The 18565-nt window shown below is 48.6% G+C and overlaps 1 protein-coding gene across 5 annotated transcripts in view; it reads right to left on the bottom strand.

Annotated features, from left to right (window-relative positions):
- AGL (amylo-alpha-1,6-glucosidase and 4-alpha-glucanotransferase) overlaps positions 1 to 18565 on the bottom strand; it is a 453547-nt gene that overhangs the window by 67089 nt on the left and 367893 nt on the right. For all 5 annotated transcript variants that reach the window (XM_085601874.1, XM_085601873.1, XM_085601871.1 and 2 more), the window contains exon 31: positions 7740 to 7837. In XM_085601874.1, the coding sequence (XP_085458000.1) occupies positions 7740 to 7837 (98 nt within the window). The remainder of the gene's footprint in view (positions 1 to 7739; positions 7838 to 18565) is intronic.

Below are 18565 nucleotides of genomic sequence, written 5' to 3'. Positions count from 1 at the left end.
TTTAGTAAGAGATATAGATGTTGAATAGAAATAATATTCTCCTCGTGTGTTCCTGGCATTATGATGACAGAAACCTTTAAAACTTCCCCCCTCTGTGTCATGCACTGCCAGGAATTGAAGGTGGATAGGCTGGTTCCAGGTTCTGTCTGGATATGATACCAAAAGACACGAGAATTCAAAATTATGCAGGCAATATATGACAACCAAGTACATGTACAAATACCTGCAGGACACACAGATGCAAGTAGGTTGACTATGCACATGATAATTTCTGCAAGAATGGCCAATAAAGAAAATTAAGTAATACAGATCTCCCAAGTTTTACAGAAGGTAACTAATGTTGCCTGTGATTGATGCTGGAAGAATACTTGGTCATTTTGGGGCCTTATGTGAAATACTTTCATTTTATTTTCCTGGCTACTGCTGGTTTCCAACGCCCATGCCCCACTCACTAAATTGTCCCGTGCCCGCCACTCAGATGCACACAAATGGTTCACTGCTGAGTTAAAAAAAACAAAAACTCGAGCTCCGTCAAAAAGAGAGAAAATGGAGGTCTAGATACTCCAAAGAAGATAAACAGCAGTTTGTATTGGCTCGCAAAGAGTATAAAAAAGCAATACTGGAAACAAAAGCGGCCTATTTCTCAACTAGAATTGTAAATGCTCATAATAAGCCAAAATAATTTTTTTTGATAGTCAATGATCTATGCTACTCTGAGAGAATACTCCCTAGTCAGACTCCCACTCAAGAGCTATGCAACTCCCTGAATAACTATTTCTTGGATAAAATTTCTTCCATCAAAGCTAGCATTCCTACTAGCGTCAGCACAGAACTTTTGGATACTATGCCTATCAATTCTGCTATTCTGGCTCACTTTCCAGTCATATGTCCGCAGATATTATCTGAATTAATGACCCATGTAAAATCTGGGTCCCCGAACGACTGCTGTCCCCCTCAGGTTATGAGGGCTGACTTTTCCATTCTTTCTTGTCATGTGCTTCCCTTCTTGAATGAGTCTCTTGTGCAGAGCAAGGTTCCCACAGCCTTTAAGAACGCTATTGTAGTCCCTCTATTGAAGAAGCCAGGGGCTGACCCTCTACATCTTTCGAACTTGCGTCCTATTTCTCTCCTTCCTTTCTTGACTAAGATCTTAGAGGCCCATGTGGCCAGCTATCTCTCCAATTTTATCGAACAAACAGACTACCTAGAGCCACGTCAAGCTGGCTTTCGGCCTGCTCATTCTACGGAGTCTGTGATCCTCTCAGTATTGGACACTCTGAGAGCGAACTCAGACAAGGGCATCCCCCAGGCCTTGGTGCTTCTGGATTTGTTGGCCGAATTCGACATGGTCGATCATAAAATGTTGATGGACCGTGTCGCGCAGGCCGGCAAACAGGGCCCCGCATATAATTGGATTAAGTCCTTTCTTGAAGGCAGGACACAAGCGGTCCGACTTGGTCCTTTTACTGCCTCTAAGCTCACCACAACATGCGGGGTGCCACAGGGCTCGTCCCTATCCCCACTCCTTTTCAATCTCTATCTTAGGCCCTTGATTCATTCATTAAAGGATAGAAAGATAACGACCTTTAACTACGGTGAGGATCTTCAGCTTGTCTTTACCTTGGATTCCCCTGACTCTGCTCTTGAATTTCAAGCCACCATGCTTCACATCCAGCATTGGATAGACCTCAATCATCTCAAACTCAACCCGGGAAAGACGGAATTAGTTTTGCCTGGGAAGAGTGAGATCTTTTGGGGCCATCATTACTGGCCAACAGAATTAGGTGTTCCCCCCACTTCTTCATCTGCTGTGAAAAGCTTGGGGGTCACCATTAACGCTGATCTGTCACTCAAAGGACAAGTCGGGCAGTGGTCTCTGCCTGTTTCTTTCAATTGCATAAAATCCGTAAGGTCGCCCACTTGCTGTCTCACTCAGCACTTATACAAGTTGTGATCGCATTGGTCCTTTCGCTTCTTGACTTCTCTAACTCCATTTATCTTGGCTTGCCCCTGTTTATACTTACACGTCTTCAATTAGTGCAGAATCGGGCTGCAAGATTAATTCATAAACAACCTAAATGGTAATCTGCCAGACCATGGCTATCTAAACTTCATTGGCTACCAATTGCCCAACGTGTAGCTTTTAAGACAGGCACTGATAGCATGGCTGGGTAGGAGAAAAGTTGTTAATGTTTGATTGGTCTCCTTTTTGTTTTCTCTGCTGAAGTTTGGTTGTCTTTGAATGTTACTGATGACGAGTATTCACATTGCAGCGCTTTTTCACTAGTCCCCCCAAGCTACCATAATTTTCTAGACAATATATTGGAATCAAAGGTAGTAGGGGATGATCTACCTTGGAGCACGAAGAAGGAATATGCTACTTATCAGTATGCATCTGTTCTTGGCATGTAGAGCTGCAGATTACACACTGTGCATAGATCACCATCTGGTGTTGGGCCCGGATGTTGCAGTTGTTTTTCTCTTGGAAAGTCTTTGGAAGTCACGAGGTATGTGTCTCCTCCTTTGGATCATATTGCGCATGGGCTTCGGCTCTATCCTCAGATTATTTTTCGCCAGCGGGGAAATGATGGAGCTTTGTATGAAACAGGAAGATGCCCATGTGTGCTGTATCTAAATAAGATAAACTTGAACAGATAAAGGTAGCTAGGGAGGCGGGTGGGCTTGTGTAGATCTGCAGCTCTACATGCCAAGAACAGATGCATACTGGTAAGTAGCATATTCCGTTCGAGGCATATGAGCTGCAGATTACCCACTGTGCATAGATTGTGTAGCAGTACCCCCTCCTAGCGGCGACCACCAGTATCTGTTGCAGTTGTTTGAAACAGTGTTTTGAGGACAGCCTGGCCCACACTAGCCTGTTGCTTAGTTTGCACATCTACACAATAGTGTTTAGTGAAAGTGTGCGGTGTAGACCATGTAGCTGCTTTGCAGATATCATTAAGGGGATGTTCCCTAAAAATGCCATGGAAGCCCCTATCTTGCGTGTAGAGTGGGCTTTAGAGGGAACAGATAGCGTTCGTTTTGCTTTGTGGTAGCAAATCTGGATGCATTTAACAATCCACCTAGCTATCCCAGATTTGGAGATGGGGTTGCCTTTTTGTGGTGGTGAGAAAGACACGAATAGTTGTTTGGTCTTGCGAAAAGGTTGTGTTCTCTCTATGTAGTAGAGTAAATCTCTTTTGACATCTAGGGTGTGTAGAGCTCTTTCTGCAATGGTTTGTGGTTGCGAGAAGAATACGGGCAGTTCCACAGATTGATTGAGATGAAAGAGAGAAATGACTTTAGGGGGGAATTTTGGATTAGTGCGGAGAACAACCTTATTATGATGCATTTGCAGAAAAGGTTTTTGAGTGCTTGTATCTCACTGACCCTTCTGAGGGAAGTAATGGCTACAAGGAAAGCCGTTTTCCATGTTAAAAATTAAAGCTCACATTTATGTAGAGGTTCAAATGGAGGCCCCATTAGTCTTGTGAGCACGATGTTTAGGTTCCACACCGGTGAGGGTGGCACTCTGGGCGGTATTATTCTTTTAAGGCCTTCCATGAAGGCTTTTATGGCAGGTACTCTGAAGGGTGATAGATGCGGTCTATTTTGTAGATACGCTGCTAAGGCAGTAAGGTGTAGTCTAATAGACGTGTAGGCTAGGTTGCATCTTTGTAGGTGTAGTAAGTAGCCTATGATGTGTTGGATAGACACATCTAAGGGATTGACATTATTGTTGTGAGAATAAATCACAAAACGTTTCCACTTGGCTGCGTAGCAAGCTCTAGTGGTAGGTCGTCTAGCTTCTTTAATGACGTTCATACAGTCAGGGGGAAGATTAAGGTAACCAAATTCTAGGATTTCAGGAGCCAGATCGCAAGGTTGAGCTGAGCTGGGTCCGGGTGTCTGATCTCTCCATGGTTCTGGGTTAAGAGGCGTGGAGAGAAGTGTAACTTTTGGTGCGGAACTACCGAGAGTTCCAGCAATGTGGTGTACCACGGCTGTCTGGCCCAAATCTGAGCAACTAGGATTAGAGTTAGGGAATGTTGCTGTAGTTTGCGCACCACTAATGGAACGAGTGGGAGAGGCGGAAAAGCGTACGCAAATCTGCCTGACCAGTTCATCCATATCGCATTGCCTTTGGACAATGGGTGTGGATATCTGGCGGCGAAGCTTGGGCATTTGGCGTTTTTGTGGGTGGCGAAGAGGTCTATCTGTGGTTGCCCCCACATTTTAAAGAATGGTTGAAGAACTTGTGGATGAAGTTCTCACTCGTGGATTTATTGTGTTTGACGGCTTAACAGATCTGCAATGGTGTTTTGGACTCCTGGGACATGTTGGGCTAGGAGAAAAATGTTTTGAGGTATGGCCCACCTTCATATGGTCTGTGCTAGCTGAGAGAGCTGCAAAGAGTGTGTGCCGCCTTGTTTTTGAATGTAGTACATTGCTGTCATGTTGTCTGTGCGGACTAAGACAGCCTTGCCTGAGACGTGTGTTTGAAAGGCTTTTAGGGCTAGAAATATGGCCAGTAACTCCAGATGGTTGATGTGGAGTAACTTTTGTTGAGGTGTCCACCTGCCCTGCATGGTGTTATGTAGTAGGTGAGCTCCCCAGCCGGAGAGCGATGCGTCCGCAGTTTGAACTATTTTAGGAACCGGCTCTAGGAACGGTCGCCCTTTGGAAAGGTTTTTGGTGGTCCACCACTGCAGAGAGCGATGGGCACGACCGTCTACCAACACCAGATCTGATAATTGACCCTAAGCCTGGTTCCATTGGAGTGCTAAGCACTCTTGGAGGGGACGCATCTGGAGTCTTGCATGAGGTACTATGAATATGCAAGAGGCTATCATCCCTATAAGTTGCATAAACACTTGGGCTGGAAGAGAGTGTTGTGGTTGAAATTTGGCACGAAGAGATTGTATGCTTGCTATCCTGGCGGGACTGGGGTAGGCTAACGCTCTTGAGGTGTCTATGGTGGCACCGAGGTATTGTTGTACGTGGGACGGATGCAGATGGGACTTGGCGTAGTTTACTGTGAAGCTGAGGTAGTGAAGTAGTTGGATAGTGGCGTGACTGTGGTGTACACACTGGTTGTATGAGCTGGCTTTTATGAGCCAATCATCTAGGTATGGGAAGACGTGGATGTGTTGTCTTCTCAGGTGTGCTGCCACTACCGCTAGGCACTAGGTAAACACTTGTGATGCTGTGGTGACTCCGAAGGGGAGTACTTTGAATTTATAGTGGTTACCGTCCACTACGAATCTGAGAAACTGTCTGTGAGCGTTGTAAACGGGAATGTGGAAATAGGCGTCCTTGAGGTCTATGGTGGTCAGGAAGTCGTCCTGGGAGAGCAGAGGAAGCACCTGCTGGAGTGTGACCATGTGAAAGGGGTCTGAGTGGATGTATTGGTTTAGGGGTCTGAGGTCCAGAATTGGTCTTAGTGAGCCGTCCTTTTTTTGGTATGAGAAAGTATAGGGAGTAAACGCCCTTGTTTTGTCGATGGGTAGGAACTGGTTCTAATGCATTTTTTTGTAGGAGGGAGATCACCTCCTGCTTTAAAAGTGACAAATGTTCCTGTGACTGTGAGTGGAGGGAAGTCACTGGGTGGGGGTGGGCGCAGAGGGGTTAGTTTTGCCTCTGCCTTTGTTGTTGTTACCACTGTAACTGCCTCTTTGGTAACCCCTACTGAAGGTGGATTGGGTAGGGGCCTTGTAGTAAGTGGAGGTGCTGTCGGAGGAGTAGCCTCTAGTGGTGCTTCTAAAGGAGGAACGGCGAAAGGAGCGTCTGGGAGCTTGCGACTGCAAGGCTCCCATAGATTTTGCCGTGTCTGTGTCCTTTTTCATTTTCTCGAGGGCTACATCGACATTAGGGCCAAACAGGCGTTTCTCATCAAAGGGGTGGTTGAGGATGGAACTCTGAATCTCAGGTTTGAACCCTGAAATGCGTACCCAGGCATGCCTACGCAGAAGGATGCTAGTATTTATTGCCCTGGAGGCGGTGTCAGGTATTAGTGATAGTTTTACCCTCTTGAATTAGTTCGTTGGCCCAATGTTTATATTTTTCAGGGAGGTGTTGCATTATTAACTCCAGCTCATCATAATGTGCCCTGTCATATCTGGCTAGGAGAGCTTGGGTGTTAGCAATGCGCCATATGTTGGCCGCTTGGGACACTGTACGCTTGCCAGAGGCGTCCAGGAGTTTAGACTCCTTATCTGGTGGTGGAGCCTCACCTCATGCCTGGGAATTGGCACGTTTCCTCGCATTGGAGACTACCAGGGAGTCTAGTGGTGCGGCGCCTTTAATGTAGGTTGGATCTGTTGGGGCGGCCTGGCCCTAACCGGGTCTTTAAAGACCTCTGGTGCGTGCTTAATAACTCCCTTAAGCATGGGCAGGATTGAGGTGGACCTCTGTGCAGTGTTAAATGTATCTAAGAGGAAATCCTCCTCTACGGGGTCTGTGGGGAGATCAACCCCGTGGTAGTGGGCAGCCCTATGGAGTAGCTGGTTAAAGCCCATGGTGTCCTCTGGGGGGGGGAGGGTCTAGAAGGGTAAAGATTGTCCTGCTGGACGTTGGAGACGTCTGGGATGTTGTAGTCGTCCCATGGGTCTGGGGAGCCTGTAGGAGTAGGGTCCCCTGTTGGTTGGTTGTCCGCCCCGTCCCCTGTGTCGTAGATAATGTCATTATCATCATCCTCATCTGGTGATGGTGTGGGAGAATGATGGGGTGTGGGAGGAGGAGGAGGAGGAGGAGGAGGAGGAGGAGGAGGAGGAGGAGGAGGAGGCGGAGGTGAAGGAATCCTCAAAGGGGAGGTGGCAAAGTCTCTCCTTTTTGGTGGTGGAGCTGGTGCAGGCTTATCCAGTGATCTTTTTCTGGTGCTAAGCATCAAATGCCCAGTCTTTGGATCCTTTACGAGGGTTTTCTGGTTTAGGGTCGGGGTCGACGTTTGTACTCACGCCCCTCTGTGCTGGAGTGATGTCCTCGACGTCGGAGTCGTCAGCTTCGGAGGCGCTGACGAGGCCCTCCTCGGTGTGCTGTTGTTCCGGAACATCGACGCCTTCTTCGAAGATGTCGTCGGGGATCGAAGTCGACGAGTGATCCATTGTTCTCCTTGCTCGTCGGTCCCGGATCATTTTCTTCGATCGGAAGGAGGCGCAAGCTGGACAGTCCCTTGCCTCGTGTTCTGGAGAGAGTCAGAGGTTGCACACCTCATGTAGATCGGTGTGGGGAAACTTCGACCCACATCGAGGACACTTTTTAAATGGCGTCCTTTCCATCAGCCAGGACCGGAGCCTAAGTAGGCCCGAAGACCTTAGTCGGCGGCCGGAATCGAAGACTTCGATTGTTTAGAGTCACGTCGATTGTGGAGAACGCGATTGAGACAATACCGTCGAAGGGGGGAGGATTGCGCGCCGAACTGGAAAACTGGAACGGTTCCGAACTGGAGCGCAAAGAACACATCCGAGCCCGATGGCGGAAAAAAACAATCTGAGGATGGAGCCGAAGCCCAGGCGCAATATGATCCAAAGGAGGAGTCACATACCTCGTGACTTCCAATGACTTTCCAAGAGAAAAACAACTGCAACATCCGGGCCCAACACCAGATGGCGATCTATGCACAGTGTGTAATCTGCAGCTCATATGCCTCGAACATTGATTTATGGTTTTGCAGGTGAACATTCAGTAAATGATTTAACTATAGAAACTTTATAGTTATAGTCTTCCATTTTAGTACATACTCTGGATCCAACGTTTTCATTCCCAGAGGTCCAAGCAGCTTTTTCTCAGCTATCTCCAGAGCTTTCCATGCTTTCTGTGGTGTAAACAGTTCAGGCGCCTGAAACATCAGTGGAGAGATAATTATGAGTTAATTTGAAATCACATTTTGGTGCTACATTTCACATTTGAATATTACTTTAATCAAAAGGTCCTGCTAAAGAAGCAATAGATTGTTTCACAAAGGATGGTTAGAGGAAGGATCCAGGAAAACTCCACACAAAGTAGGGTATGGATTAGTTGATCCAGCATATAGCTGGAAGAGTAAGACCCATTTCTCATAAGTAAATGAGCAGGAGGACACAGATAATGTGCAGTAGGCTTGTTACTTTCATAATCTTTCAGTTCTGATGACAAGAAGCAGTTTTCAGATAACACCCCCCTCATCTGGAAACAACAATGTCAAACCAGTTGTGATCCTTGCACCCAAGGTGACTTGTTAGTCAACAATGTCAAGGCCCTCAGCATATAGCATGTACCAATACATTTAAGGCCTGTCCTTTGTACTCATGTTGCTAAAAACGTACTTACTTTTGGTAACAAGGCTTCTAAAAGAGACTCTCTTCTTCATGCAAATTTATAATAGTTTGAAATCTATCTAAGGGATACAGGTATTGGGCACTTTTGAAGTGGCAGTAGTTACAGGTGACAATAAAGGCTCACAAGAATGCACCTAACATCGATAATGTTAGCATAAACGTAAACAAATACAAACTTTAATGACGTGACAAAGAAAAAATACATTACATCAAAAGCCTCATGATACCCGCTGGGATGCGGAACGCGTCAAGGGTGCCCCCTCTCACCACTCCTGTTTGCCCTCATTCTGGAGCCACTGGCTGGATGGATTAGATGGGACCCGACTATCCGAGGGCTCAAGTGGGCAGAAGGTTGGGAGTACTGCATATCCTTATATGGCGATGATGTGCTGTTATATATGGCATCTCTCAGACAATCTATCCATGCATTCCTGAATATCTGTGACCTATATGGCCAAGTTTCTGGATACACCATCAATTGGACTAATTCGATTCTCTATGTTCTTCATGGCCCACCACCGCAACTCCCGAAGGAGAGTACCCTAGAAATAGCAAAGGGAAGTTTTAAGTATTTGGGAATCCATGTCACACCGCCGCCGGAAGAATTTCTCAAAAAAAACCTCATGCCACCTCTGGAACGCTTCAAACGCGATGCGAAGCACTGGTAGCCTCTGCCATTGACACTGCTTGGGAAAGTGGCACTTTTTAAGATGATGGAGCTTCCCAGATGTCTCTATGCCCTGCAGAATACCCCGTTCCTTGTTCCGCCGAGTTACGTTTAGGCGATGGAGGCAGAAGTATCCAATTTACTTTGGGGGGAAAAAACAGCCCGTATCGCCATGAATAAATTGGTCAGGTGCTGGTACGATGGGGGCATAGCTCTTCCAAATATACAACTATATTATTGGACGTCCCAGTTGAGGATACTCAATCAATGGATTCACGCCCCGCAAACAGACCCTGCGTTTAGAGCAGATAGACATGGGTTGGAGGAGGGAGCAATAATGTGGGCATTATACACTAGGAAGCGGATTACCCCACTGATGGGACCCACGGCGCATACAGTTCAAATTCGGTACATAGCTCTTAAAAAACGAGACTGGGACGGTGTCATAACCCAACTCACCCCACTCTGGGAAACACGACGACTGGGAAGGCTTCGAAATAGCAAGGGTTTCCACCACTGGGACTCTTATCGGAATATCAACGGTGGGTGATTTGTGGATGAGGGGTGAGGTGGCTACATTTGCTCACCTCCAGGAACAGTATGACATGGCGCCCTCTGAAATATTTAGATACACACAGATCAGGCATGCACTCATGGCAGCCATACCTGCTGGTACCACACTTCCGGAGGCCTCCCCCCGGAGGATGGGTTATTGACAGACTACATGAACAAGAGAGCCACTTCCCTCACCTATCACAAACTCATTAACAATCTACCCGACCCCATGACACCTCTATGTGAAAAATGGTCCAACGAACTTGGGGAATTAGACGACACAGACTGGCAGGAGGCGCTCTCATCTCCGCGCAAAGTAGCGATATCATCCAGACTGAGACTGGTGCAACTGAAAATACTACACCGGACGTACTACACCTACACAGAGTAGGGGGGAGAAAGTTCGCTTTGTCTGAGGAACTGTGGGGCAGAGGGGAAGTTATACCACACACTGTGGCAATGCCCACAGATAGCGCCCTACTGGACAACTGTTCTGCGAACCATTGCCCAAATGAGTGGGGTTTTAGTTCTGCCAGAGCCCAAAAGAGGTCTACTAAATATTTGGGAGCCCACTGATCGTACTCATGCGACACAGGACTGGGCGACGCTTGGAATGATGTTCGCCAAACGTAATATAGCCAAATTCTAGGGATCACAATCCTCTCCGACACACCATGACTGGTGCAGTGATATGGATGGGGCCATGGGGGCTGAAAAGGCGATGCATGTATGCCAAGGTTGCCCCAAAAAGTGGGAGCGAGTATGGGGAGCTTGAAACAAGTACAGAGGGAACATCTGTACTCCGCCTCTAACTGGGTCTGACACGGAGTCTAACTGAGGGAGGTGGGTAAGAGATGCTTGATCGTAACTTTCTGCTAAACTGAATGTATTAAATGTATTGAAGTCCTGACTGTGCCAATGTGAGATGAGGCGCAAGATGTTTATCATGATTCAACTTGTAACTTCATTTTTGCTCTGTCATCAATAAAAACAAAAAACCTCATGATAAATGTTTCAATTCATTATAAAACCATGTACTCAAATGGAAACAAAGCACAACCCTCCCGTGGTTAAAGAGCAATGCTCTCTTGCCTTACTTCCAACTGAAATACAAATACTGGTGTCTGCCCCAAAGTCTCTTAAATCTTTTGAACCAAACTGTGCACACAGTGCATTGTATTTGGATCAGCCACACTCAGGGACAAAATGGCAGGCCACACCTTCTCCATTTACAGGTTAAAATCCCACTGAGAAATGAAGAAGGATGCTTTACATCAACCCATTAACTTATAGTTACACTATTTCTTTAAATGTAGTAAGTCTTGGCTGAATGTTTTTGAACACTTTGTTGCTAAACTCATCTACCCTAAAAGCTTTTCTTGCTGGACAGGAGACTAGCAATTCAGACACCTCTTTTACTGTTACTAGGTTAACCAAAACTGCCCTGACTTTTTTATTTAACTGAGTGACACACATTCTGTGTATAAATACAAACAGTCATCGAGTCTAAGTGTGCAGAGTCTGACTGTTCAGCTATATGTGGCACATCTGCTGTATTTCAGATTAAAGCTAACCATCATAAAGTTTGCAATGCAGTATATAATACAAAAGTACAATTCAGTTTTTGAAATATTCTTGCGCTGTTGCCACCCAACTTAAATACAACACGATCCAAAAAACACAGCCTTAAAATAACCCTGAAATGTGAATAGAATTACTACTCTGCAAATTCTTCAGCCTATTACAAGAATATAGGTTCTGAAAGCACTAGTCTAACCAACTGCAAATTTCCCTTCATGCATGGTCTCCAGTTATAGTTCATAAAATGTATATGAAGATGTTAGAGCACTAAAATAAAACAGGAAGCTTGATAGCAACACTGTCAGCTCATAGTTACTTGTATTGGTCAGTAAAAGAAAAATATATTGTTCTTTCTCAGCATTGAACCATCTAGAGATGCTTCTTTAAAAAAAAACTTTTCCCATTTACGAAGACATAGAGGATTAGACAGTGTTAGCCTGAAACACTCTGTACTCCCACCAACATAATTCCTGAAGAGGAAGCTTTTTCTCGGGGACAGCTCTCTTTGCAGATGTTGATATCTGATCAATGGTTTGCAATTGTTAGTGGGAGCTGCAAAGCATAGACACGTCATTGCAAATCTCTTTTATTGGACTCATCCAAATGGCATAGCACAACATTAAGATCTCCACCACAATAATAAGGATCTGGATAAACAGTTGTAACCAACAATAAATGACATGTACATAAGTAGTCTGGGACTGACATGTACTTCTTCTCAACCCTCAGGGTGACGGCCTTCAGCTTGACAAGATTCTTGAAGTTGTGGGAACTGCTCTAGGTCATGCTTTTTACTATGGGTAAGAACTGGAGAGACCTTTTGAAAGGAAAGTGCTTCAAAGGAATGTGGAGCTTAACCTTATGGTGTAGTACCTCCCTCTAGAAAACTGTGTGAAATACTGTGGTGTCATCTGAGGAGAGTGGGGAAATGTGGAGAATGAGGAAGACTTTGCAGCATAGGGCTTTAGGTCGGTATCCTCTCAAGGATCTTCCTTAACCCCAGTTGTCACAGGGTCGTGAAGATCAGAGAGGCTTCCCTGATCTGAGTCAGGGTGTCTCAAGGAATAGACAGCTGTGGTGAATGAGAAGGTGGTGGTGTGTGAGGTTGAGGACGTGGTGGTAAATTGAGAGATGATTCCCGAGACTGGGGCCTAGAGAAAAAGAGCTGTGGTAGGGGACTGGTAGCCTTGTCTTTAACCTTTTTGGGAATTGGATGGAACTCTAGTTCCTCCATTATTTGCTCCTCAAAAGTGAGCATTCTCTTCTGTATTGGACTCCTCCTGCAGGGCAGTCTGAGCTAAGATCTTACTAGTGGAAGAATGTATGATCTTTTGGTGCTTTACATCCAGCACCTTAAATAGCTTGAGGGAGAGTAAGGGTTTCACTCAAGTCTGATCTCAGCATCTGGGGTCAGTTTCAGATTTGGCTCTGGAGCCTATTTCTCAGACACTTGGGATTGTGCCGGTGAGGATGGGTGCTGAGGCTAAGTGCCCTTCACTGAGGCTTTCTTGGAGCCAAAGGGGTTCCATGATGTTGAGAGACATTGAGGCCTGGAGCTGAAACTAAGGATCGGTGCCTCTACTCTCTAAGGAGAGGTGGTCTGCCTTGATATGAGAACACTTTCAAGGTCAGTTACCAGGGGATTGCTTCTTGAGTGAGTATGGAGGGATGGAAGTTCAAAGGGCTGTTATTTTGTATTGGAGCCTGTGCTTTGGCCAATGGAAGTTCCTCCTCCTCAACCTACAACATGTCAGAGTGAAAAACCTCAGGGTTTTCGTCTCCCTGCACCAGCTGGCTAACTGAAGAGTAAAGCTCCTATTCTTGTTTGGTGCACTCAATATCCTCCGCTCTGAATCGGTCTGGTGTTTTGGATGGGTCTCAATGCTGCATCTTGTGGTGGGCACAGTAGCGTTTGCAGCAGTAACGGATAGTCCATTTACACTTTATCGGTTTACAGGCTGAGCAGGTTGACTCCTGGTGCTCTGGAGTCAGGCAGAGGTTACTGACCTGATGCACAAGTTACTTACCTCCGGTAACGATATATCTGTAAGAAACATTAGTTAGTGATAGATTCCTTACCTTAGAATTACCCCTGCGCGTCAGAAGGTGGCGTCGTGCTGCTCCACGTCCGTCGTTGGCGTCGTAGTTGCCGAGATGACATTGCGGCAGCTACTTAGACACCGCCCTCACGCGCTGACATCCGTTCTGTACACGACTTTCCGCGTCAGGAACGCAGAGCCATGCACGATACTGACCACTGGTGCATTGAAACTAGGGCCCGGAAAGGGATGACCTTAACCCTAGAAATCAGTTCGCAGAACTGGGAGGATGGGTGGGGCAGTAAGGAATCTATCAGCAACTAATGTTTCTTACAGATATATCGTTACCGAAGGTAAGTAACTTGTGCATCTGAAAGAAACACATTAGTGATAGATTCCTTACCTTAGAATAGATACCCCAGCAATACCAACCCCGGTGGTGAGTCTGCGAACCAAGATCACACCAGGAAGTCTCGGAGAACAGAACGGCAAAAGAAGCTATCTCTCCGGAATTGGCTGTCCAGGCAATAGTGCTTAGTAAAAGTGTGCAGCGAGGCCCACGTAGCTGCCTGACAGATGTCTTGTAAGGGGACGCCACGTCCCAGTGCCATAGTGGCAGCCGTCGCCCTGGTGGAATAGGCGCGCAGCCCTAACAAAGGCTCCTTCTTAGCCAGAGAATAACAGGCTTTAATACACAAGATGACCTATCGGGAGATAGTCTGCTTGTGTATGAACTGACCTTTCTTGGCGCCAATGTAGCAAACAAAGAGCTGGTCATCCACCCGGAACTGTTGTGTGCGATTAAGGTAAAATGAGAGTGCATGTTTTGGGTTCAGAAGGTGGAGCCTCTCTTCCTCTCTGGAAGGATGCGGAGGCGGAAAGAAGGTTGGCAAAATGATGGCCTGCCCGATGTGAAAGGCAGTGACAACCTTTGGCAGAAAGGATGGACGTGTCCCAAGCACAACCTTGTGCAGATGGACAGATAGAAAAGGAGGCTTGCAAGAAAGAGCCTGGAGCTCACTCACTCTCCTAGCAGAGGTGATGGCAACCAGGAAAGAAGTCTTCAGAGTTAACAGCTCAAGAGGACAGTTGTGAAGAGGCTCAAAGGGAGCGTACATTAAATATGTGAGAACCAGGTTCAAGTCCCACTGTGGCATTATGAAGGGAATAGGAGGGAAAAGATGAGTAATGCCTTTGAGGAATTTGTTAACAGGGGACTTGAAAAGAGAGGGCTGATCAGGGAGCCTGAGAAAGGCAGAAATAGCAGAAAGGTAGCCGTTGATAGTGCCCAGAACAGGGCCCTGCTGGGCCAAAGAAAGACGGAACAGTAGGACTTCAGAAAGAGGGGCAGAAAGGAGATCCACAGCCTTTGCTGTGCACCATGCCACAAACTTGTTCCACGTGCAGGCGTATATCAACTTAGTGGAGGGACGCCTGGCTGCCAGAATGACATCACAGACTTCAGGAGGCAAGTCGAAAGGAATCAACTGCCGCTGCGCAATCTCCACGCAAAGAGATGGAGACTGGACAGGTTCGGGTGGAGGACCGTCCCCTGCTGCTGCGACAGAAGATCCTCCAGAAGAGGCAGTCGGATAGGGAGATCGATGGTCATACAGAGAAGCTCGGGATACCAAACTCTTCAAACCCAGCCCGGAGCCACAAGAATGACTTGGGCCCGGTCGACACGGATCTTCTTCAGCACTGTTGTATGCCTTTAGGCGGAAAGGCATACAACAGACCGCAACTCCACTCGCGACGAAAAAAGTCACTGGGAGGGTGCCGCCTTGGAAATTCCAATGCGCATAACTGCTGCCGTTGGGCATTCTCTTTGGAGGCAAATAGACCTAACCAAGGCTCTCCCCACTGTTGAAAGAGACCTTGTGCCACGTCCGAATGAAGACGCCATTCGCGATTCATCATGCACCTGCGGCTGAGTTTGTCCGCCCTGGCGTTCAGTGAACCTGCCAGGTGTTGAACCACCAGGGAAATGCCCTGATGTTCCAGCCATGTCCAGAGGCGCAGAGCCTCCTTACATAGGGTCCACAACCCCACCCCGCCCTGTCTGTTGCAGTACCACCTGCACTACTCTCCCCTTGACAGAGGGAGGGAATGCCTTCAGTGCAAGTCACATCGCCCGGAGCTCCAGAAGGTTGATATGGAGCCTGGACTCCGCCGGAGACCAGAGGCCTCTGATCTCCGCCTCTCCCATGTGGCCGCCCCATCCCAGGAGGGACGCATCCGTCACCATGTGTGCTCCAGTTGGGGAAGGGAGAGGGATCTGCCATTGACCCAATGCCAATTTGTGAGCAACCACTGCAGCTGTTGTGCAGTGTCCTCTGAGATCTGGACGTAATCGGACAGGTTCCCCTGATGCTGCGCCCACTGGAACTTCAGGTCACACTGCAGAGCCCGCACATGCCATCTGGCATGATCGACCAGCGGGATGCAGGAGGCCATGAGGCCCAGCAGCCTCAGTGTCAAATGGGAGGGAGTAGCCCCTTCAGACTATTTGTAAAACCCACCTGTCCGAAGTGATGTTGCGCCAGTGGGAGAGGTGATGGCGAATCCTGCCGCCCACTGGCGTTTGATGGGCCTGAAAAACTGGACTAGAAAGGTTTGGAGGCAGTGGTGGCCGGGGTGGAGGTGGACTGACCCGCCCACTGGCCACTTGACCCACCTCGGCGGGTCCCACGTCCGCGGCCACGCTGAGACTATTGCTGCGCAGGCCTGTGGCTCTGAAGCGAACGTGTTGGGCGCCCCTTCCGTGGCCACAAAAGGAGCGAAAAGGAGAAGGCGGTGGAGGGCGTGTGGCGGAAAGGCCCAGGGACTTGGCCGTAGCCCGCAAGTCCTTAAAGCGCTCCAACGCACTATCTGCTTTGTTGCCGAAAAGGTGAATGCCAACAAAGGGCATGTCCATCAGAGTGTTCTGGACATCCCCCGAAAAACGAGTTGTCCTCAGCCAGATGTGGCAACAGAGCACCACTGTCGTGGAAATCGCCCTGCCCAGCGAGTTGGCAGTGTCAAGGCCACAACGAATCGTGAACTTGGCTGCATCCCTCCCTTCAGCAATGGCTTGAGAGAGCACTGTCCGGGCCTCTTCCGGACATTGAGGAAGCCCGCGCGCCACCATATCCCACACAGAGTGGGAATAACGGCCCACAGACTGCAGCCCTGAACTGGCGGAAGAAAAAATCTTCTTACCGAAATGCTCCAGTTTCTTGGATTCCCTGTCCGGAGGTGCGGTAGGAAATGTGCTCGGGACGCAGAGGCTTGGAAAACCAAGCTCTCAGGGGTGGGGTGTTGGGGAAGAAAAGGGGTTGCCCGAGCGATGGCGTTGGGCCACGTTCCTATCCACAGGAGCCCCTGTGTTGGGCCTGGACCAGATGCCCAAAAGAACGTCTGAAAGTGCATCATTAAAGGGCAGCAGTGGGTCTGCAGAGGTAGCCACCGGCTGAAGCACTTCTGTCAGGAGGTTAGTCCCAAGGGCCACTGTAGGGAGTCCAAGGTGGGAGACCTCGCCCGCCCTATGCAACACCACTGCATAACTTGCACCCTCCTCCGAAGCCACGGTAGGAGGAGTGAGCATGCCAGGGTCAGGAGAGGTATCAAGACCACTGGCCTCCCCCAGCTCCCCTACCCAGTCCGGGTCAAACTCACATTGCACTGTGAGAGGGTCCTTAGACCCCTTCCAGTCCTCCCCTTCCTCCGAAGGCTGATAAACAGGGCGAAAATAAGGAGGCTGGACAAAGGGATAGAAATCCCCCATTGCGTGGCAATCGGCGTCAAGCAACGCCGTTCTGGCGCCGTATCCACATCAGGCTGAAACCGTGGTCGACGTCGTCCGGCGGGACGGGTGACGTCGGAGGTGGTGCCGGCGGGGTCGACGTCGGTGGAGGTGTCACAAGGTCAACTGGCGTCGACCGGGATCTACATCGTGGTCCAAGGGGGCCCTGCGGCACCGGGGTCGGAGCCGACAGCAATGCAGGAGCCGCCGACAGAAAAGGGCGAGGAACCCCAGTCGGGCCCGCGGGGCCCGAAGGCGCACCGGAGGGGCCCGACAGCCCACCGGAGGGGCCCGACAGCCCAAAGAGACGAGCTATGGCTGACAGAAATTCCTGCAGCTGGGCCGAAGTCACCGATGGATCTGGGAAGGGTGTGTAGGCACACAGCGACTGCGTAGGCTCAGATGGAGCCGCGGGGGAGGCATCACCCACACCCTCAGCCGCGACGAGCGAGGGGGAAGCTGGAGAGCAATGGCGCTTCTTCCACTTCTTGTGATGCTTCGTCTTACCTGACTCAGAGTGCGAAGACTTCGATACCGACGAACGATGGTGGTGGCTCCGCGACCGGACCCTCGACCTCCCACGGGACCGGGACCTTGAGCGGCGCGGAGCCGACAGCAGGACTACAAGCAACTTTCGGGACCGCTATCGCAAAGTCTTCAGCGCCATGGCCCGGCAGTCAGGCCACGTCTTGAGGTCGTGGTCGCGCCCCAGTCAGTAGAGACACACACGGTGCAGGTCCGTCACCGACATCATGCGATGACAGTCCCCGCAGAACTTGAAGCCAGGCATCCCTACGGAACCAGGAGTCGATCGACTCGAAAAATAGAGACAAAAAGGCCTCGAAAAACTCAGTCAAAAAGTGACTGGGGGAACCAATCTCTCCAGGTCTGCGCTTGCTGGCGCAGAAAAAGAAAGAACTGACATCAGCGCGCGAGTGCGGCGTCTAAGTAGCTGCCGCAACGTCATCTCAGTGACCTTCCGACGCGCAGGGGTACTGCTGACAAAAACTTTCCGGATCCAGTCTGACGCCTGGGGGTAATTCTAAGGTAAGGAATCTATTACTAACGTGTTTCTTTCAGATGCATGTTTAACCATGGGAATTAGCTGGTGCATTTAGGACAAAACTGGAACAGCATTTTCTGCATAACACACTTCCCACACAGTCATTCTCGCCAGAACCAGATTTTCGATAAAGTTGAATCCTACAGTCAGCGATATGGTGGAGAGTTCTTTACTCGCTGGGGATGAGTTTGCGATGATAGGCACCGAAGGTCCGAGAGAAATTGTCGAAAGTCCCAAAGCTGGAGCTTGAACTTTCAAACATGATGGCAGAATAAAACAATCTGAGGGGCATACTTCGTCTTGGTGCACTGAGGGCCTAGGATGGAGTAACATGATATGTTGTGACCAAAACTTCTTTGAAGTAAAAACGTGCTTACGTCAGATCCCAAAACTAAATGGCAGGAGTATGCAGAGCAGAGTATCTACAGCCACACATTCTACAAACATTATTTGGAACAAATACTGACCCATCATACTCTTGGTCTTCACTCCTCATACTATGCGCCTAGAGGATTGTGCTCTGGTTTTGCTGACATATCTGTGTTTATAACAACTGCCCAT

Source organism: Triturus cristatus, chromosome 4_2 (assembly GCF_964204655.1).
Source record: "Triturus cristatus chromosome 4_2, aTriCri1.1, whole genome shotgun sequence".
Classification (NCBI taxonomy): domain Eukaryota; kingdom Metazoa; phylum Chordata; class Amphibia; order Caudata; family Salamandridae; genus Triturus; species Triturus cristatus.
This window is presented reverse-complemented; position numbering and strand designations above follow the sequence as displayed.